The following is a 22306-nucleotide window of genomic DNA, read 5'->3' on the forward strand; positions in this document are numbered from 1 at the left end:
GGGAGGATCGCTTGAGCCTAAGAATTCGAGGCTGCAGTGAGCCCTGACCACGCCACTGCACTCCAGCCTGGGCGACAAAAAAAAAAAAAATTAAAATTAAAAAAAGGAATAAATGAACATCTTTGCGGCTGAGAGCTTTCAGTTATCACCGTCGAGAATTCCAGGCGAGCGCTGCGTTTTCCCAGCTGCCTGTTTTCTCTCACCCCCGTTCCCTTCCTCTGGAATCCGGCTCCACCTCTTCCTTTTCCTTTGCCAGCCTCTCCGTGGATTCCGCGGTCCGGGTTTCCCGGGCGCCAGCCGCCGGGAGAGGATCGGTGCGTGGGAGCGCTCCGGCCGCGGCGGGCATGCGCAGAGGGGGGCGGTACACTGCGCATGCGGAAAAATGGCGGGCCGGGCTACTTGAGAGCCGCGGGTCTACCTCCTCCTTTCCCGTCTTCGTCGGGAGTTCCCGGGCACGTGAGGCAGTGCCGCGTTTGCTGGCGGGTGGGACGGCCTAGCCGGGCGGGGCCTTGGAGGACGCCGCGGATCCGTCAGTTTCTGGGCCCTTGGAAATCGGCGCGTGGGGGGCGGTGATCGAGCTGCGCGCGAGAGGGCGGGAGAGCTCGCGGGGTGCGAGGGGAGCGGGACGCCCGGCCGGGCAGCATGAGTCAGCAGCGGCCGGCGAGGAAGTTGCCCAGTCTCCTCCTGGACCCCGCGGAGGAGACGGTTCGCCGTCGGTGCCGAGACCCCATCAACGTGGAGGGACTGCTGGTAAGCTCCGGGACGGGAGGGGGACGGGCGGGGGTCTCCCAAAGCTGGCCCCCTCCTCCCCGCGCCGCCGCCAACCCCGCTGGCCGTCGTCTCGGTCGTCTGCTCCCCCTGGGCCAGGCGCTGCCCATCACGTGCTGCGAAACTGCGCTCTCCCGCCTTCTGCTTTCAGCATCTGTTCACAGACGTGGTGTCAGTCTTCTGGACTTTTACATCGGAACTTCAGGGCACTGTTGGAGAAAATTGCTCAACTTTGCATTGGAAAGGCCATGTTTTTCTCCTTCAGTGGACTCTAGCTGTATCTCTGCAACCTATCATTTGTTCTTCTACCTTCTCTCTCTTCTGCTCTACTGCAGCCGTTTAAAACCTTGTCCACGCTTTATATTTACCACGCCACAGCTCCCATTCATAAAATTATCTCCCCACCTGTTTGACGGAGAAAATGGTTAGGAGATTTGGCTCCCTTTCCCACAAAGACTGATTTCTTCTACTCTTGTTCTGGACCAGATACTGTATTCCCCGGTTCTCAAGGTCCTTAACAAATGCGTTCTTTTCCATTCCTCCCGTATTTTCTTTTTCTTTTTTTGAGATGGAGTTTTTACTCTTGTTCCCCAGGCTGGAGTGCAATGGCACGATCTCAGCTCACTGCAACCGCCGCCTCCCAGGTTCAAGCGATTCTTCTGCTTCAGCCTCCCATGTAGCTGGGATCACAGTCATGCGCCACCACACCCAGCTAATTTTGTATTTATAGTAGAGACGGGATTTCACCGTGTTGGCCAAGCTGGTCTCGAACTCCTGACGACCTCAGGTGATCCACCCGCCTCGGCCTCCCAAAGTGATGGGATTACAAGGCGTGAGCCACCGAGCCCGGCCTCTCCCCATATTTTCAATTTCTCTGCTGCTTTCTTCCTATAACTAGTAGTAATTAAACATTTTCCCAAGTCATTATGCCTGGTCCCCATACCAAATAGTTTGTGATTATTGTCTCATTTAATTTCTCACAGCAGTGTTTTATAATAGTAAAAGACTATTATTCTTGTTTTACGGTTGCCAAAACAGACCTGGAGATGCATGTAATGCCGGCTTGCCTGTGGCTAGATAGTAAGTGGAGAAACTTGGGTTGAACCTCCAAATGTCTAACTCCAGATGATAAATTCTTGACTACTAAAACCACATTCTCAATCCATCCCCATCTTAAAAGATCCCTCCCTTAATTCCATATCCCTTGCCATCTACTGTCTCTCTTCCCCTTCACAGCTAAACTTCTTGAAAAAGTTATTTACACTCACTCTTTCCACTTGATCGTCTCATTATCAGCCAACCCACTGCTGGGGACCCCTATCCTCAGCACACTTGTGAGACCATTCTAACCAGGGTCACCGACAATCTCGTCAATTCCAGCAGCTGTTGTAGTTTTGACACAAAACTACTTGTGTTGGAAACTCTCCCTTGAGTTTCCTTGACATTGATGTTCCATCTGCTTCTCTGGGCTCTCCTTGTCCTCATCCTCTTCCCAGTCCTTCATTTTTTTTTCCCCCGAGACAGGATCTCACTCTGTCACCCTGGCTGGAGTGCAGTGGCACATCCTGGCTCACTGCAGCCTTGACCTCCCAGGCTCAAGTGATTCTTCTGCCTCCACCTCTCTAGTAGCTGGGACCACAGGCACATGCCACAAGGCCTGGCTAATTTTTTTATTTTTAGATATGGAAGTCTTCCTGCGTGGCCCAGGCTGGTCTTGAACTCCTGGGCTCAAGCTGTCCTCTCACCTCAGTTTCCCAAAGTGCTGGGATTACAGGTGTGAGCCACCGTGGCTGGCCACATGTTGATGATATTCAGGGTTCTCTTCTGCTGTCTCTACACATTCTTCTTAGGGGAGTTCATTCTCTCCTCCCATGACTTATGTTACCGTCTACATTTGATCCTTGAACGACTCAGGGTTTGGGGCACCAAATCACATGAAATTCAAAATCTGAATATAACTTTGATTCCCCCAAAACTTTACTGTTTCCTGGAAGCCTTACTGATACTGTAAACAGTTGATTAACACATATTTTGTATTTACATGTATTAGTTAGTGTATTCTTATAATAAAGTAGCTAAAGAAAACGTTATTAAGAAAATCATAAATAAGAGAAAGTCCTACTCATTCAGGGGAATTAGATGATCGTAAAGGTCTTCATCCTTGTCTTCACACTGAGTAGGCTGATGAAGAGGAGTAAGAGGAGGAGTTGGTTTTGCTCTCTAAGTTGTGGCAGGGGGTAAAGAAAATTGGCATCTAAGTGGACCCACACAGTTCAAACCTGTGTTGTTTGAGGATCAGCTGTATATTGGTACCATCTGTATTGGTCGTCTTAATATTTGAGAATTTGATAAAAACTCTAAGCTCACTGTGGAAAAACCACTTAGTTTGCATGCAATATCAGCAGATACATCGCTTGAAATCTTAGACATACATTTCTGGTATTTTCAGTTACCATATCGTAATTCCCAAATCTATAAATCTCCCTCAGGGTTTTCCAGCTGTCTACTAGACCTTCCTACTTAGGTTTCCAACTCCTATTAGTCCCCCCTCATCTGAGGTTTCACTTTTCTTGATTTCATTTAACCTGTGGTCCCCCAAACTATTAAAATGAAAATTCCAGAAATAATTCATCAGTTTTAAAATGCTTGCCATTCTCCATAGTGTGATGAAATCTCGAGCTGTCAAGTACCACCCAGCACCTGAATCTTCCTTTGTCCAGAGTTCCCATGCTGTCATTGCACCCTGGCCTTAGTCGCTTAGTAGCTGATTGTTGATTATCAGACCAACTGTCACAGTGCTTGTGTTAAGTAGCCCTTATTTTACTCAGTAATGGCCCTGAAGCACAGGAGTAGTGATGCTGGCAGTTCCAGTATGCCAAAGAGAATTGATGAAGTGCTTCAAGTGAAAAGATCTAAGTTCTTGACTTAGTAAGGAAAGAAAAAAATCTTATTCTGAGGTTGCTAAGATCTACAGTATATTTTGAGAGGCCACCTTCACATAACTTTCATTGTAGTATATTGCTATAATTGTTATATTTAATTATTCGCTGTTAATATCTTACTATGCCCGATTTATAAATTAAATGTTATCACAAGTATGTATGTATACGAAAAAAATTGTATATATGGGGGTTGGTACTGTTGGCGGTTTTAGGCATCCACTGGGGGTCTTGGAATGTAGCTCCCAAGGATAAGGGTGGACTACTGTATATTCAGAATTGAATTTATTACTCTATTGGTCAGGGTTCTGCAGAGAGACAGACCAATACTAATACAGATTTTGGTACCAGGAATGGTTCTAGGGGAACAGAATTTTAAAGGTGAGTTTCCTTAATTGGGGTTTTTGGAATTGGTTCTTTAATCTGATTAGAACTTAAAAATGCTAAGACCTCTACTTCTAGTAGTAGAGAGAGCACTGGAAGCCATGACACAAACTGTTTATAGATATGCAAAATAAATGCCTTTGACATTCTAATTCACCACATATAAGAGGCAAAGAATTTAGTGACGCTGTATGTGATATTTTCAAACATTTTTGGAAAAACAAGGATTATAATGACATTGGTTGGTTGCTCCTAGTGTCTTTGGACAAAGTGATGAAAGAAAAGGATGAGCTCAGGGATTCGGTTTCATGGCTGGAGTTCCACATAAATGACTTAAAAGTTTCTAAGTGTGCCCTAGGTTAGAATCTTCTGTCCTGTAGCCATAGGGCTGAAATTGCTGAAAATCAAACACAAGCCTTCATCATGCAACTGCCAAATTAAAATGAAAGTTGAACTCCTGGCCAGGCATGGTGGCTCATGGCTGTAATCCCAGCGCTTTGGGAGGCCGAGGCGGGTGGATCACCTGAGGTCAGGAGTTCAAGACCAGCCTGGCTAATGTGGTGAAACCCCGTTTGTACCAAAAATACAAAAAATGAGCCGGGCTTGGTGGCGCGTGCCTGTAATCGCAGCTACTCGGGAGGCTGAGGCAGAAGAATCACTTGAACCACCCAGGAGGTGGAGGTTGCAGTGAACCGAGATTGCGCCATTACACTCCAGCTTGGGCAATAAGAGCGAAACTCCGTCTCAAAAATAAATAAATAAATAAAATAGAAAGTTGAACTCTCTTAGCCTCACAGAGCATCTACTGTTGAAGTAAGGGTATTGGTTGGGAAAGAGTGGGGTTTGGATGGGATCATGTGGGAAGATGAGGCTGGACACATTGAGCCCGTAAATTCTGATGAGTCTTGTTTGCCAGAGGGGCAGTAGCGGTTCCACCTACAGTGGTGTCATCCTTTCCACCCCTGTCTAAGGAGATTAATTCTGCATTGCCTGTGGAGATAGTAGTGGCCTCCTCTGAAACAGTTCCTGGGCAGGACAATGCTGATTCTCATCGGGACCCACCCCACCGCCCCTCTTTGCTTCTAGACCTATTACTAAACCCAAGTCCCAGCAGGCCCCTAAAGGTGAGGTGCAAAGTATGACTGACTCCACTTCTGGTACCAAATCTGTATTAGTTTTCTCTGGAGAGACAGAACCAATAGGATATATATACAGTCATGTGCCATATAATAATTGGGTCAGCGGTGGATCACATATACAGAGGTGGTCCTGTAAGATTATAATGGAGCTGAAAAATTTCTGTCACCTAGTGACACTATGTTGGCCAGGCTGGTCTCGAACTCCTGACTTCATGATCCGCGCCCCACCCCCCACCCCCTGCTTCCCAAAGTCCTGAGATTATAGGCATGAGCTACCGCGCCCGGCCTTACCATCTTTCTATCTATATGTCTGTAGATGATGTCTGCCCCTGAGGAGCAATAGTACTGTTGTGATTCCTCCAAGATAAAGAGATAGTGTTTTTATATTCGAAGAGAAAAAAACCAAATGAATGCTGTTGGAGACTGTTTTCCCACATACATCAATATCGCCAGTATGTAATGGAACTGCATTAATAGCAAAGAGTAGGGAAAACAAAGCCATCTTTTTTCATGTTATGCCTGATTGAGGTGTTACTTCTGTACCAACCTGTGATCCACTGTCTAGATGAGATGGGTAGGGAGATGTGGAGCAGAGAAGACGTCCTAGAATGCATAGCTAGTGAGGCAGCCTCTTTGGGAGCCAGTAAGTACAGTATGTAAGTCATGGGCCTGCTGCTCTGAATTAAGAACGGGAACCTCTGCAGCACGGCCCATCTGAGCATATATATTATGATTTAGGATATTTGTGTATGTGTGCTTCAAATCAATGTGATAAGGATGGATTTTTTTTTTTCATTCAAGAGTCTTGCTACAATAGCTGGCCCCTGTCTCATACTATTAGCAGAGGGGTTAAATGTAAAAATAACAATGGCAGTTGGTCGCACTTGTCTAATGTCTGACTTTGGTAGGACTGCTTCAGAGTTTCACTGTTGGATACCATGTTTGCAAGTCACTCAGCACTGTTTGAGAGAGCTGGCCAGACCTGGTCCCTGCTCTCAAGGCCAGCATTCCCAGCTCCAGTGTTGCATGCCCTAGCAGGTCTACATGTTCAATTCTAACAACTAAGTTATTTACAGTGGGATTCTGTCTCCATGGGAGTATTCCATATCGGGTTAATTTGTTAATAGATGCTATCATCTTGTCATGGATGATAAGAAAATCGTTGTGCCAAGGATATTGTTAACACCAGTATAAACAAAGAGCCTCTTAACTGCTCACCTTGCCTTTGGGCTTCCTCATTTCCCAGTCCTTTTGCCATGTTGCTGCCATACTTATATTTCTAAACCATTTACTTAATTATGTCCTAGTCTGGTTCAGAAACCTTTGGTAATTCTCTACTGGTTATGACATGAAGTCCAAACTCTTTAGCATTAGTTTTATGTGGTGCCATCATGACCTCCCAGCTTCAAAGTCAAGTCACTTTCACACTGGCCGCTTCAGTGGGTTCCCAGAAACATGCCGTGCCATATACCTCTTCACACCTTTGTTCGTTTCCGGTACCACAATCCTGTCTTTTTTCTTCTCTCCCCACAGTTGTTTATTCAGGCAAATCTGACTTGCTGGGCAAGGCTTACCTGAGGGCTGCCTTCACCATGTATCTTTCTGTGATTTCCCTGTCTGGGTGCATCCCTAGTACTACTATTGATTCTCTTCTTAGAGTACCTATGAATTTACTTGCCCCAGTTTTGCTTTATGGCCAGTTTTTTCTTAGATAAGAGCTAAACCTGATGACAGCCCTTCTGGAGGCACATTAACATTGATGTTACTAGGAGTTTCTGTTTATAGGCTTTCGTTTTAAGGTTTGGTTTCATTTTATTTATTTTTTACAAAAAAACAATTCCTAAATGTTACTACCAGTTTTATGCAAACTTTCAGAGCCTCTAAATAGCTGGTAAAATGGTGAGCATTGATAATGGCGCTTCTGCTAATTTCCTGGTTGTTTCAGGAAATTAAAAGAAGAAACTTTTTATCTAATGCAAAAGTTTCTAATTACCCACAGCGTGCATTGTTTTCCATTGTTAGAAATGCTGCTGTTTTACATTAATTATAGTGGGAACACATAGCTGCCTATGAAAGCTTGTGAGCAAATTTTTGGGAACTGCATATACTTTTAATAATAGCAAGGAGTGAGCATGTGTTGGTTGAGATAGATCTTCTATCTCTACTAAGCTTTACCAAGTCAGGGACAGTGTCGTAGTGCTCTTCATGTTCCTTTTATCCTCAGTACCTGATGTATTCAGTAATTACTATATTTTGTGTGTGTGTGAATGGTTTTTTTGTTTTTTGTTTTTTTTTTTTTTTGAGACAGAGTCTTGCTCTGTTGCCCAGGCTGGAGTGCAATGGCATGATCTTGGCTCACTGCAACCTCCTAGATTCAAGCGATTCTCTTGCCACAGCCTCCCAAGTAGCTGGGATTATAGGTGCCCGCCACCACGCCTGGCTAGTTTTTGTATTTTTAGTAGAGATGGGGTTTCACCATGTTGGCCAGGCTGGTCTCGAACTCCTGACCTCAGGTGATGCACCTGCCTCGGCCTCCCAAAGTGCTGGGATTACAGGCGTGAGCCACCGTGCCTGGCCAGTAATTATCACATTCATATTCTCAGACCTTTATACTATTGAGTAAAATGCTATTTGTTTGCATTGTTGTTTTAAAATCACTAAGTTAAATTTTTTATCTTTTTTTTCAGCCATCAAAAATAAGGATTAATTTAGAAGATAATGTACAATATGTGTCCATGAGAAGTAAGTTGATTCCTGAATAGGTTTTAGGTTTTGTTAGTTTGAACTTCATATGATTAAAATGATTTGTGTAAGTGTATGAGTTGATGAGAAACTGAAATAAAATGTGTTATTTGTACACTGAAATGTAAAGTTTCAAGGTTTAGTAACAACTCCTGAGGTTATGGGTTGAATAATGTGCACAAATGCCAATTTGTTCTCCATAGAACAGTCTATATTTAAGGCTGTTTTCTCAGAATTCCTCCTGGGAGAGAAATGTACTCTTTCCTTCTTGTCCCTTATCTTATGTTAATGTTTAGGGTGTCTGTTAGAGGAGATAGGATGTAAATGGCTCTAGTTCCCTCTTCTGGAAGTTTTCATGATAGACTGCCCCACCTCAGCCTCCTAATCTCAGTGGATAGATAGTGCAAGTCAGTGTGAATCTTAGAAATGCTAACCCTTAGTTTTTCCTCAGTGCCTGCCACAGTCTCACCCATAGTTGGTCACTGAGTTTGGTCAGCTTCACCTTTGATGTGTTTCTTGCGTCTGTCCCATACCAACAATTTATAATAATATCTAACATTTATTGAGCTCATACAGTGCCTGGCACTGTATTAAGCTCTCTGCATGGATTGTCACAACGACCCTTCAAAATACAGGTGCGGATTAGAATTCTTACTTTATAAAGGCCCAGAGAGGCTGAGTGACTTGCTCAGAGTCAGGGTTGAATCTTGCCTCTCTGGCGCAAGAGCCCAGAGTCTTTACCACATTGAATTGCTTCTCCTCGTTCAGGGTCTGACTTCCTCTGTAGCTGAAGTTGCTGGGTGTCCTTCTGAGAAGGCAGTCAGTGTCCAGGCTCTCCAGCCTGGGTGCTAGAAAACTCCAGGGGGATTTGTCTAATACAGAAATGGGGTTGTTATATCATCCAACCTAAGTTCTTCAGTGACACTCTTTTACGTGTAGAGAAAACCCTGATTCCTCGTATATTTGATTTTAAGTGTTTGTATTACATTCATAAGCCACTTCATATTAAAAGAAACTAGGCAGTAGAGAATGGGTAGACGGAGCAGACCAGGCCATTGTAGCTGTTTCTTGCTTAACGCCGCAGCCTCTTCTTCCAGCATGCTGCCGCCCTCCTCCACAGCTCAAGCTACACCACCTATGGTCCCCGAAGCACCGCAGGTTCTCTAAGGCTGCTTTGTCTTCTGAGGTGTGGTTCCCTCTCCCTCACTTCAGCCCCTCACCCTCTGTCAGAGTGGGCAGACACCGCCCATTTGCCTTCCTGTTCCCTGTGCCCAGTGTACTCCCATCAAGAGGCCTTCCCAGTTTCCCCCTGCAGTGAAGGTTTGATTTCGTGCTATCGGGTGACTTTGAATACCTCTCTTAGCACTTACCTCAGTACGTGCTGAGCAGTACATATCAAAATTCCTTAAAAATGTCCAGTTAAGGGGACATACAATAATTTCACAACAAAAAGATTCGTTGAAATATTAAGAATTCCTTATTAGACTACGGAGTTGCTTTGGTGTGAAGACCTCTGTAATCCTATTCATATCCCTTCAGCAACTGTCACGTTTTTGGTGTTTCGTTATACGTGTTCTTTATAAAATAACATCATAGAAATATACTTATCCTGAGCATGTAAGACCATGCCTTGTTAATAATTACTATAATTAAATATATGCTTTTTAAAGTTAGAATTTCTCATTTGTAATCTTCTTGAGTTTGTTGTAGAATTGTGACCTTCTACTTCCAATTAAAAATCCTTTTAAATTCCTAATTTACCCCTATTTAATCTTAAGTGTAGGAATGGGCTCCAGAGAGAAGACATTTATATTATGAAATATGTACCTTTGTTCCTGAAGTAACCGCCAGTGGTCTTTAAACTAAATGTGACATTGTGGAGGTTCTGAGTAAGGACATTTCTGGCTGAAGGTAGGATGGACATTTCTTTGAGGCATACTGACTGTGGTGTGCTGTGGAAGTAGAGAAAAAGAAAGTCATATATTCCACACCAGAGTGACAAAGTTATTTTAGAAATTATTTTTTCTGCAAACCAAGCCATAAGAACTTTTTCTTAGTATCAAATTGGAAAAGATGACAAGATACTTAGTTCTGGCAAGCGCGTGAGATGAGGTCCGTGTATGCCGCATAGAATGGATAGAACCCACAACCTGCAGAGCTGTTTAGCAGTACATATCAAAATTCCTTAAAAGTGTCCAGTTAAGGGGACATACAGTAATTTCGCAACAAAAAGATTCGTTGAAATATTAAGCAAAATCGTAAAGTTGGAGATAGTCTGAATTTCTAATATTGGGATAAATAGCAAATACTGCATACAGTTAAGCATACAGCCATTAAGAATAATGTTGAAATACATTTGTTGACATGTCAGGATGTTCACAATATTGTGTTAAAAGAACATGTTGCAAAATTGCATGGTCCTGTTTTTGTTTTTAAAAACTATATATATGATTGACACACAAGTGTGAGTGTGTTAGAGGGGTGTGTGTGTATGAAAACCCAAGCCATAGTAGGTGAGTGAGGGAATTAAAGGGATTTTTTATCATTTGTCTATCCGTTACATTAATACAGAGTAGTGAATATTTTTAAAAATAGAGATAGTGGGCCGGGCGCGGTGGCTCAAACACCTGTAATCCCAGTACTTTGGGACGCTGAGGCGGGTGGATCACAAGGTCAGGAGTTCAAGGCCAGCCTGGCCAATATGGTGAAACCCTGTCCCTACTAAAAACACAAAACAATTAGCCGGGCGTGGTGGTGCACGCCTGTAATCCCAGCTACTCCGGAGGCTGAGGCAGGAGAATTACTTGAACTCAGGAGGCGGAGGTTGCAGTGAGCCAGGATCGCGCCACTGCACTCCAGCTCCAGCCTGGGCGACAGAGTGAGACTCTGTCTGAAAAAAAAAAAAAAAGAAAAGAAAAAATAGAGATACCACTGTTGGCCGAGGTATGTCATCATTGCCTTAATAGAAGACTAGTTTGAGCTCTTTCAAAACATTGGTCAGACAACTTACACTATGACATGGATAGAGTCATTAAAAGGGGACAAAAAGCCAGTTCTCTGCCTTTGCTTAGTAAAGAATTCCTTCACTTGAAGACCAAATGAGAAATTTAATTTTAAAAACCATGTGTAATTCTATTCCTGAGAGTGGTATGGATGCAAATGTAATCTCACTGCTTTGTCTGAGAAGATGCTGTAGACTTGTAAAAGTCCACATGCTCAGTGGACACTGGTTGCATATTTCAAATACTCCTTTATTTAAATTTAAAGCCTTTGTTTAGAGCCAGGATAGGCCAGTGAATTTTTTCTCCAATTTAAGAGATTTATTTCATAGAAACCAGCTTTGATTTGGTCAATGTGTAGGGATTTCTGTAGATGTCTGCTCTCTGATCAAGAGGAAACAGATGATTTTTTAAAATGAGTTGAGAAATGTTATTTAAAGTTTTACAAATATGTTTATTTTGTTTCCCAGAAGCTCTAAAAGTGAAGAGACCTCGTTTTGATGTATCACTGGTTTATTTAACTCGAAAATTTATGGATCTTGTCAGATCTGCTCCTGGGGGTATTCTTGACTTAAACAAGGTTGCAACGAAACTGGGAGTCCGCAAGCGGAGAGTGTATGACATCACCAATGTCTTAGATGGAATCGACCTCGTTGAAAAGAAATCCAAGAACCATATTCGATGGATGTGAGTTGCTTTCAAACTTTTCATGGCTTTTTTTCTTTCTCATCAAGTGACAATTCCGTGCTTAAACTAGATAGTAGCAATGTTTTGACAATAGAAAACAAAGGTACAACTTCTTGTTAGGAGAGAATTCTGTAAAATTTTCTCGCATCATCCTGGAGAGTACATACATTTTTTAAAAAGTATTTCCTCAGTTCCAGTTGATTACTGATATTGGGAAAATCTGTGAAGGTTGTAAAACAGTGGTTTTCACACGGCCGTGTAGTAAACACCTAGAGGCTTACTGCCTCTGGAGGTGTAATTCGGTAGATCTGAGGGAAAGCAGGAAAGTACATTCTCAACAGGTAGCCCAGGAGATTATGACGTAGCGAGGTGTTTGAAACACTGCCCTGAATATTAAAAGAAAAATCAGACAGTGTCTAAAAGGCAGTTGCTAAAGACTTGACATGATGAGGAGGAATCCAATGGAAAGGGAAGCTGAAGACTGGCATAGACAAAGGTATCTGTGCGTGCACACATAAGAAGAAAGCTGTTAGAATAGGCAAGTATTTTGGGACAGGGAGAAATCGTTGCAGCAAATAAGTACATAGTGACCTCTCAGGCAAATGCAAACCTACCAAGAAAGACTGTAAAATGATCCTAAATAATTAACGTAGTTATTAGAGGAAAGGGATTCATAAAGGAGGTCATTTTTTCAATAGTATGGAAGTATAGGTTGAATTCTAATTTGAGCATGTTTACTAAAAAACACTTTAGGAGTTTGTATCGGCATGCATTGTGAATCACTAATTAGAATCAGATTTGAAAACTGCCAGGTGAAAGATAGAGGCAAGAACCTTTCCCTATTTATTTTCCATTAAGATTGAAAGGAAAAAATGAAAATCAGTTGTTGCCTGGTCATCATATTGGAGTAGGCACTAATTACTAAGGAAAATATGTATATCTTTTTTTTTTTTCTTTTGAGAGGGAGTCTTGCTCTGTCACCCAGGCTGGAGTGCAGTGACATAATCTTAGCTCACTGCAACCTCCACCTCCTGGGTTCAAGCGATTCTCCCACCTCAACCTCCCCAGTAGCTGGGATTACAGGCGCACACCACCACCCCTGGCTAATTTTTGTATTTTTAGTAGAGACGGGGTTTCACCATGTTGGCCAGGCTGGTCTCGAACTCCTGACCTCAGGTGATCCACCTGCCTCAGCCTCCCAAAGTGCTGGGATTACAGGCGTGAGCCCCATGCCTGGCCTGAAAATAATGTCTTTTTTAAAATGATGAATAGAATCATTATATTCAGATAGAATGTGTACACTAGGGAAAAATACAGACTCATCACATTTTAGCAGAGGAACTGTCATTTAGCCAACACTTTGTTTTCATATGTAGGAACTCAAGTACTGTAAGATTATAACTTATCAGAAGCTATGTTGTAAGGACTAGGACTGAGGCTGAAGCTAGGTGTTATTGACTCTTAGTTCAGTGCCCTTTTGCTTTCTTAGGCTGTCTCTGCTGTTATTAATTTCTGTTAGGTTGTAATGTATTTTTTTTTTTTGAAAAAGACTGTATAAGATGAAGAACTATAAATGTATGTACAGAAGGAATAATGGCTGTCTAGAACGAAGATAGCAGAAGTTAAAAGTCCCTAGTTTCTATTGTTGTGGAAAACACTTATGGTAATCATTTGGAGAAGTTCCAGTAACCTAACTTGAAATTCCTTTGTGGTGATTTTTTTTTCTTTTAAAGAGGATCTGATCTTAGCAATTTTGGAGCAGTTCCCCAACAAAAGAAGCTGCAAGAGGAACTTTCTGACTTATCAGCAATGGAAGATGCTTTGGATGAGTTAATTAAGGATTGTGCTCAGCAGCTGTTTGAGTTAACAGATGACAAAGAAAATGAAAGATATCCTTTAAGTCTATACCTTTCTAAAATTTCTGCTTCCAAAACAGATTACTTAAGTAGTAGAATCAGCTTGGGGACTTAATTTATATATTTAAGATATAAAATTAGACCATTAAAAGTTAAAGTAATACAAAATTAGCCAGGCATCATGGCAGGCACCCGTAATCCCAGCTCCTTGGGAGGCTAAGGCAGGAGAATAGCTTGAGCCTGGAAAGCAGAGGTTACCGTGAGCCGAGATGGCGCCATTGCACTCCAGCCTGGGCAACAAGAGCAAAACTCCGTCTCAAAAAAAAAAAAATAATAAGTAAAAGTTGGTAGTAATATAGCCTCAAACGTACACAAATGGTAGGTTTTTTAACTTCTGTGTGGCGTTTCTTAGATTAAATTCTGGATGATGACCTCAGGGGTACAGTACCAAACCAAGGTTGATGGTACCACTTAAAATAGGAGAGTATTCATTTTTATAGTCTGAATACTATAAGGAAAATAAAATATTTGTTGGCTTTTGTGAAGTTCATGTTTTTCCTAGAAATGTGTGAACAGAAGTTGATTTCCGAAACAGTGAATTGCCATTGAAGAGGTGCTTAAACTCCCGTTTGTGTCCACAGAAGCATGTTGTTGCTTAATAGCAGTGTTGCCTTGAAACTCAATGTCTCAGGGAGCTGGGGGGTGGGGCTGGGGGAACCTTGTCTTTGGTACTGACCTCCTGGGTGTCTTAGACCTGTATGCTGTGCTGTGCTGTGCTGTTCCCTGTGGCACCCTTTGTGAGGGGCTCACTGATTCTGAGCTATCCCATACCCCAGATTTACTTAAAACTCTCTACAGCAGTCAAAAACCTCTATTCCTACAGTACAGTTACTGGAAGGAAAAGAAAAAAATAAGCACCAACATTACTGCAGCCAATCAGAGAAAAAAAAAATGTTAGAGAAACCCAATAAATCACTCAATTGGTAAAATTTGAGGCAACACAGTGAAACAAGACGAAAAAGATTCAGGTAATGAGATGGAAAATAATTTTGGATAAAGTAATATCGCACATGATATTCTTGAGAAACTTAATCTCCAAGTCGTTTATGCCTTTTTATAGATTTTTTTCCATCTTTCATTTTGGGGGATTCTTGTCAAAGCCCTGAATGTTTTTTCTCAAAGTTATAGTAAGATCTAGCTTACTATAACTGAAAAGGGAATAGGATGAAAATTTGAATTTCTTCATGTGGTATATTTGTGTTAGGGACTCAGACTTTATTAATATTTTTCTCCAGAAATTGCCATCATAATCATAATAGTACAGCTTAAATTCTTTAGGTTGAGTTGTAAATATTGTAAAATGCTTTATTAAAAGCTTAATTTTATATGAATAATAAAGATTATCAATGGAATAATTTTTTTACTACTTTCCTTAATGCTGAACTTGTATCTCATAAAAACTAAAGACATTCTAACATTACCCTTGCGTTACTGAATTACTAGAGATAAATTACTTCCCCAATAAACAGCATTCTGTGTAGAGATCCTTGACTGGGTTTTACACTAGCATATGTGACCTATCAAGACATTCATAGCATTCAGGCCTTCCATGAACAGATCGTCATTGCAGTTAAAGCTCCAGCAGAAACCAGATTGGATGTTCCAGCTCCCAGAGAAGTAGGTAACCCTGCATTTTTAAAAGGATTTAAAGAGGGATGAGGGCCGACTGCTTAGGCTGTGATTTATTGCAGTCATACTTAAGAGCCATTGTGTGCATGTGCACTCTACATCCGCTGCTGCTGAAGGCACTTCACACATTTTAACTTGCTTCAACTAACACAAGTCAAGTAGTCATTATTATCTTAAAGATGAGGAACCGAGAGCTCACAAAGATGAGTTAACTTTTTCAGGATCACCAGAATTCAAACCCAGTTAGTGTGGCTTCATAGTTTGTTTTTCACTATTGTACTGCAGTGCTTCTTAGAAGAATCACCAAGAATTGGCCCATCTTAAAGTTGCAAAAGTAAGGTCTGCTCTCAACGAAGGCACTGGGGAGTTAACAAACTCATGAAAGACTGATGAATAAACCAGAACACTAGGTTCTGAATTTAAAATGGAAAAGCAGGATTTCTGTGTCAATGAACATATTTTTGTCAGCTGCCAGCTGCTCGGTGCATTTTTTCCCTCGCAGGAAAGTTTGCATTGAAAGATAATTGCAGCAGAAGGCTGCTTGATGAGGACGGAATCAGAACCAAGGAATGTGGCCATTCTTGGGCCACATCCTCAAGACTGACAGCCTTGATAGACTCATCGGTGCTCATAGTACAGTCCTCTGCATTGCCCTGGGGGTTTGCCTCCTGCCTAGCGAGGAATGTTTTCTTGACCCGTTTTTCCTTTTGTCCCCAGCAGACCACTGTTCAAGTGAGCCCTGTATTACTCGACAGTGTATGGGTTAAGGGCCGGCTTTCATTTAACTCAGTCACACTCAAATTAGATTTCTTGGTGATGTTTCCTAGTTGTTTTATTTTTAAGAAAGAAACCGCTAATCAACACATCTTTACTTTGGGGCATAATAATTCATTCTGCAGAGACTAATGGATTTTTGGCTTTTCCCCTATGCAATGAGCTGCTTCAGACTGTAATTGCTAAATCTGGCTGAGCCTTTGATCATACCTGAGGCTTCTTTTAGAGTCCCATTTAAAGTCTCTGCACATGGGCCCTCTTGGCCAGAGCCTGACCGTGAAGATCTGGGGACCTAGTGTGGTGGTTGGCAAACTGGCCTTAAGGTCAGATCCGGCCTGCTCCTTGTTCTTAGAAATAATTTTATTAGGACACAGCCACGTGCACATTTGTTTACATATTGTCTCTGGCTGCTTTCATACTATAGTGGCAGAGTTAAGAGGTTGTGACAGGGATAGTGTGACTCGCAAAGCCAAAAGTATTTACCATCTCACCCTTTATGGGAAGTTTGACAACACCTAATTTAGTGGAATGTGAAGTCCTCAGCTGCCTACCAGTTGAGAGTGACATTGGTTCCTTTTATCGTTTAGAAATATCTACTGAATTGTACAGGATTTATCATTCAAACCAGATGTGACCTGGCATTCTAGAAGCTGAGCACAGATGTTCTCCAGCCCACTTGTCGGGTACCAGGAAGTCATAGCAAGGACGACAAGTGAGGCTCTGAGATGTCTGAGAGGCTGCATCTCCCCAGACTCACCCTGGTGTAACATCGCAGTGAGGTGTGGAGTGGGAGGGAGCAGTGGTGTCTGTGAGTCTAGCCGAGGCCTAACTGCATTAAAGGGGAGAAAACAGACTTTGTTACAGTTGAGGCAGCTCCCAGTTAAAGCAATCATTTATAACTGGAGCTGTTCCTTAAGAATTTAGCATAATTCCCAGTAGAAGCATTTAAGTTGCCTGATATCTTATGGAAAAAGTATTTTGATTAATCCTGGGGAAATTTGAAATCAAAGGATGTAAAAATCATGGTGAGTTGTTAATAGCCCTTTATAAATAATCTTTACAATTTTTTTGATGTTTTACTTGAGGTATATTTTGATCTTTTCCTGTGCTTTCAACTGGACAAAAGAATGGCCCTTCCATTATCTCAGGATCTGTTCATTGGTCTGGAAATCCAAGCACATATTTATCCTGTGAGACTAGGGTATTCTAGAGTTCTTTGTCATCAAAACACTTTTTGACTCGAGTACGGCCTCCTTGAAGGGTCAGCTCCTGAGTAGAAAAAGGCTCTTGAGTACTGAGGTTTTCCCATGATAGCTCTTGAGGTTTTCCCATGATAGCTCTGAAGCCATTACTGCAGGATCAAGCGTAACTGTCTTCAGCGTGTGAGTTGGCCAGTGCTATAATGTGACTACAGCAATGGTGATTTTTTTCAAATGTCTCTTGAAATTCTTGCAGTTTTAGTGAGTGAAAAAATACGGTTTATTATTTCATTCATCTTGACGATTCCTGTGTCCTTTGCTAGGACTCTATCACAGTGCACATAAGGAGCACCAACGGACCTATCGATGTCTATTTGTGTGAAGTGGAGCAGGGTCAGACTGGTAGCAAAAGGTCTGAAGGAGTCGGAACCTCTTCATCTGAGAGCACTCATGCAGAAGGCCCTGAGGAAGGTAAATATACCAGTGATTCTGGCAGTATTTTAAATAAGCACATATAATGTTGTTAATGTGTATTATGGCCTTAAGATATTTTTACTCTTCCTATCCACAAAAACATAAGTAAAAAATTACAACATAATTCTTACTGTAGTTGAGAATATTTCTGTGAGCGTTACAGTTAAATTTCTGTAGTTTTGATAGCAGTGGAGACTTAGAATTCTGTTTGGTCCCATGGTGGTACCAGCTTGCGATGGTCTCCGAATAGGGCAGGCTTTCAGTCAAACAGCAGCTCCACTCAGCCAAAGAGCCTGCCCATGACCCGGCCGGGAGACTTCCCCTTCTGCACATCTTGGAGAAGGGAAAGGTCTAGACCTGCTTGACCCAGGCAGTCACACACCCGCTCAACTCAGCGAACAGCCCACTCCACAAGAGTCAGTCCTCAGTTGCACTTTTCTAAGGACGTTGCCTTTGGACCCACCTGGCCAGAGCAGTGACTCCATCTCACCTCAAGCCCAGCTTGCAGCACTGCCCAACAGCAGATCCCAAATAGTGGAATTGCCTGAGCAGGGGGCCAGCATCCTGTGACCGGCCTGGGCAGAAGCCATCACAGTACCCAGCCAGCAGGTCCACCGACATCCGAACAAAGACCCAGCCAACTGGAAAACCGGCCTGGGCAGAAGCCATCACAGTGCCCAGCCAGCAGGTCCACCGACATCCGAACAAAGACCCAGCCAACTGGAGAACCGGCCTGGGCAGAAGCCATCACAGTGCCCAGCCAGCAGGCCCACCGACATCCGAACAAAGACCCAGCCAACTGGAGAACTCAACAAGCACTGCGGGCCAGGGTGGTCTTCAGCTGGCCCTTGCAGAGCCACAGGCTGGACCAATAGGAAGCTTTCACTGACAGAGAATACCTGTAATGACCAGAAGAGGGGGCTGTTGCCCGCACACAGACAACAGCACAAAGACACAAGGATTAAAGACTGGGGGAATCATGGGGGCTCCGAAAGAAACTAGTAAAGCCCTAATAAGGGAAGGCTTCCTCCATTCTCGGACGGGTGCTTTCAGGTACAAGTTCAAGTTCCGGTTTATTCGTGAGAGACTGAAAAAATTAGCCTTATGCCATTAACCTGAGAATGCGTGTTCTTGACCAGGCATCTTCAGGGTTTTCTGAAGTAGTCGGATTGTGTATTCTTTTACATATTTGCCTATCAAACCTTCACTTAGGTGAATTTCTCTCTCGTGTTCTTTTTCAGAAGAAAATCCTCAGCAAAGTGAAGAATTGCTTGAAGTAAGCAACTGATGGCATTTGAGAATTTGTGTATTACTGAGTTTTTTGGGAACATCTTTGTGGAGAATTATGCGTCAAATTTGATTCTCAGAGCAATAAATTATCCATGAAGTGCTCTCGTTCTCAGTAGCGGCATCATGGCCAGTAGTGTCTTTGAGGAGTTCGCCACTTAGATTACTGAGTAATTGTGGTTTCCACATTTGAAAACAACTCCTTTTATAATTATTCACTGCTTTTTGTCAGTGAAATAGACATCTTGCCTCCTGAAGTAGTTTCATCACAGAGTGTCATGAAAACAGACAGTCGGGCTGAAATGGACAGTTCTTTGTGGACTCTACCCTTCCCTTCAAGGAGTATGTCATATATCACAGAAGAAATTGCCTTACACTGGTTCATGTTTGCAGTTACTGTTGTACATTGGATAGATGTACACACGTATTTAAATGTGATGTCTTTGTATATATCTGTATAATGTTTCGATTACTTACAAAATACGTCTGAGTGACACTTTTCCCCTTGTACAGCCAAAATAATGTATATATGGAAAGTGACAGACAAATTCTCTAATTTCTTTGGTATCTATAACTTATTAGAATCCTCTGGATGAGGGTTAGAAGAGAGTTTTTCCAAACTTCTACATGTAGAAGTATCATAAATGTGCTACACATTTATGTTTGTGGATTTAATTAAAGTATTTTAATATGGTTTTCAATGCTGAAATTGGAGTCAGATACTTCTTGGTTTTAAGCTGTCTACCTACTTGCTGTCTCCCAGCAGCCTGGTGGCATGCCCAGTGTTTTGGGGGGCAGGGATAGAAGTGCCATCAGGAAATAGCTGAATCCATTGTGAAATATGAATTCAGTCATGGTGATCATTGGAAACTCTTTTAAGGTTTTTGCAAGTAGATTTTGTAATGTTTGTGTATGCAGCCTTGCTGTTCAGTCAGTCAAAGGGGTTTTACTTACGACAAGTTGTACCTTGCCCTCTCTCCAGCTCTACTCCCACATTTTCACGTACGTAGCTATTTCTACCTCATTGGGTAAGTCATTTACCACTCTGTGCCTCAGTTTACTCTGTAGTTTACCATTAGACTGTGAGCTCCTTGAGGGACTTTGTCATAATCACTGTTATATCCCAGTGCCTCACACCATGCCTGACCCTTAAGAAGTGCTCAATAAATGTTTGAACAAATAAGTGAGTGGAGTGAGTGAATTGTAAAATCAGACTAATAGTATTTGGTTTGTCTATCATACAAGATTCCTGTATCGTTTGAATTCAGATTGTGAACCTTGTTTTTAAAGAAATGAAGCAACTTCAAATTCAGACTGTGTTTAAAAAGATTTAAAATCAGAATCCAAAATCAAAGTATTAAAAAATAATGCTGAGTGTTTAGGATTCACATACCTCTGAGCTCCAGTGGCTTTTGCCAGTCCTGTCCCTCTGCTGAGCACCAGCGCCTTCCTGCAGCGGTCCTGCCGGCGGGTTTCTGTGCACCTGGGGATAGAATATGCTCTTCACTCGGTGGTTAGCCCCAGTGCTTTTCCTCCCTCTGTTTTATTGTTTGAAATTAGCCAAAGAAAAGCTGCAGGGGGCGCTGCTGATCATCATCGGACCGGTTGGTCATGCTGTGTGACAGAATTGGGAATACAGGAGGAAGAGCAAGCCTAGGGTAAACAATAGGCTGGGACATGCTTGATGAAAGCAAGAGTTTCGGCAGGTCGCTGTGTGTATGTAGGTGAGGTGCTCAGTAGAAAAGTCTGAGCTGTATAGTAGGTCGGACAGATGTCAGTTTAGAGGTGGTAGTTTAAACCGCAAGAGTAGGAGGGGTCATCTGAAGAGTACAGCAGGTCCAAGGGTATCTGTATTTAAGGAGAAATACAGAAGAAAAAATCTCCTGAGAAGGAATAATGGGGTGGTTCGGGAGGGAGAAGGCAGTGTCCCAAAAAACCAACAAAGGTTTTACCAAAGGTAATGCCATCATTTCTGAGCAGCAGTTCCTTACTTGTGAAAATGTGACAGATGTTCTCCTTTACAAATTGTTCTGAAGGTAAAATGAGATCATGTAAACGAAAATCCTTTGTAGATTACAGATGTGTGTTATAAATGAAGTATCTCTCGAGTCACTCCATCTTCTGGCGTTTGGTCTCTGATTTTTTAAAACGGATAAAATAAGCATCCCATGAACTCGTTTCTGGGCCCTTCCTCCTCACTAACCCTAACCTTTCCAACCTCACTGAGCCACCTCTGAGTGCACCGCTTCTTCCTTCAGAAACCTTGAGTGATCCGTGTTTCCTTCAGGCTGAAGTGCAGACTCTGGATATAGAAGAGCCCCAGCCTCGCTTTCCAATCTTGCCTTGGGACCTGCCTTGCGGACCTTCACCTCAATAAATCGGTCTCATCACTACCTGAAGCACACAGTGAACTTTCCCATCTCCCTGCCTTTGCTCTTATCCTATTCTCTTCCTGTTCTCTGTGTTTCAAAATCACATCCTATTCTGGACCTGGTGTCACCCGTGCCTCCCCTTTACTCCTACCCTGCATGCAGTTTACACACAGCACGCAGGTGGCCATCTTCCTTCCTCGTAAGTTGCTGTGGCTAATTTCCCAGCTGCCATTCCATGTTGTCAGAGTGTAAGGTCATGTCTTAATATGTATTTATCATATTAATATAGTGTTCAAGTATGATAGGGTTTGGCTGTGTCCCCACCCAATCTCATTTTGAATTGTTTTCCCATAATCCCCATGTGTCATGGGAAGGACCAGGTGGAGATAATTGAATCTTGGGAGTAGTTTCCCTGCATCCTGTTCTCGTAAGTTCTCACGAGATCTAATGGTTTAATAGGGGCTTTTCCCTTTGCTCGGCTCTTCTTCTCCCTCCTGCCACCATATGAAGAAAGACGTATTTGCTTCCTCTTCCACCATCATTGTAAGTTTCCTGAGCCAGCCATGCTGAACTGTGAGTCAATTAAATCTGTTTCCTTTACAAATTACCCAGTCTTGGGTATGTCTTTATTAGCATTGTGAAAATGGACTAATACAGTAAATTAGTACCACAGAGAGTGGTACACTGCTGTAAAGATACCCGAAAATGTGGAAGCAACTTTGGAACTGAGTAACAGGCAGAGGTTGGAACAGTTTGGAGGGTTCAGAAGAAGACAGGAAGTTGTGGGAAACATTTAGAACCTCCTAGAGACTTGTTGAATAGCTTTGACAAATTGCTGATAGTGATAAGGACAGTGAAGTCCAGGCTGAGGTGGTCAAGATGGAGATGAAGAACCTATTGGAAACTGGAGTAAAGGTCACTCTTGCTATGCAAAGAGACTGGCAGCATTTTGCCCCTGCCCTAGAGATCCATGGAACTTTGAGAGAGATGATTTTTA

At 42.6% G+C, this 22306-nt stretch overlaps 1 protein-coding gene across 9 annotated transcripts; it reads left to right on the plus strand.

The window, feature by feature from the left end:
- Nucleotides 1-363: 363 nt before the first annotated feature.
- Nucleotides 364-21054, plus strand: E2F6 (E2F transcription factor 6). 9 transcript variants are annotated; one of them, XR_012422671.1, is made up of 7 exons: nt 364-750; nt 7918-7972; nt 11442-11658; nt 13392-13547; nt 15077-15195; nt 17500-17647; nt 18892-21054. XR_012422671.1 is itself a non-coding variant. In XM_045369779.3 (7 exons), exons 1-7 carry the CDS (start codon nt 643-645, stop codon nt 18936-18938), a joined length of 846 nt encoding a protein of 281 aa, XP_045225714.1. In that variant the 5' UTR covers nt 364-642; the 3' UTR covers nt 18939-21054. The 9 variants fall into 9 exon arrangements, 5 of the variants coding, with proteins under 5 accessions (XP_045225714.1, XP_065383502.1, XP_005576602.1 ...); XM_045369779.3 differs by having other exon boundaries at nt 15077-15191; XM_065527430.2 differs by having other exon boundaries at nt 11445-11658; nt 15077-15191.
- The last annotated feature ends 1252 nt before the right edge of the window (nt 21055-22306 follow it).

Source organism: Macaca fascicularis, chromosome 13, assembly GCF_037993035.2.
Source record: "Macaca fascicularis isolate 582-1 chromosome 13, T2T-MFA8v1.1".
Taxonomy (NCBI): Eukaryota; Metazoa; Chordata; class Mammalia; order Primates; family Cercopithecidae; genus Macaca; species Macaca fascicularis.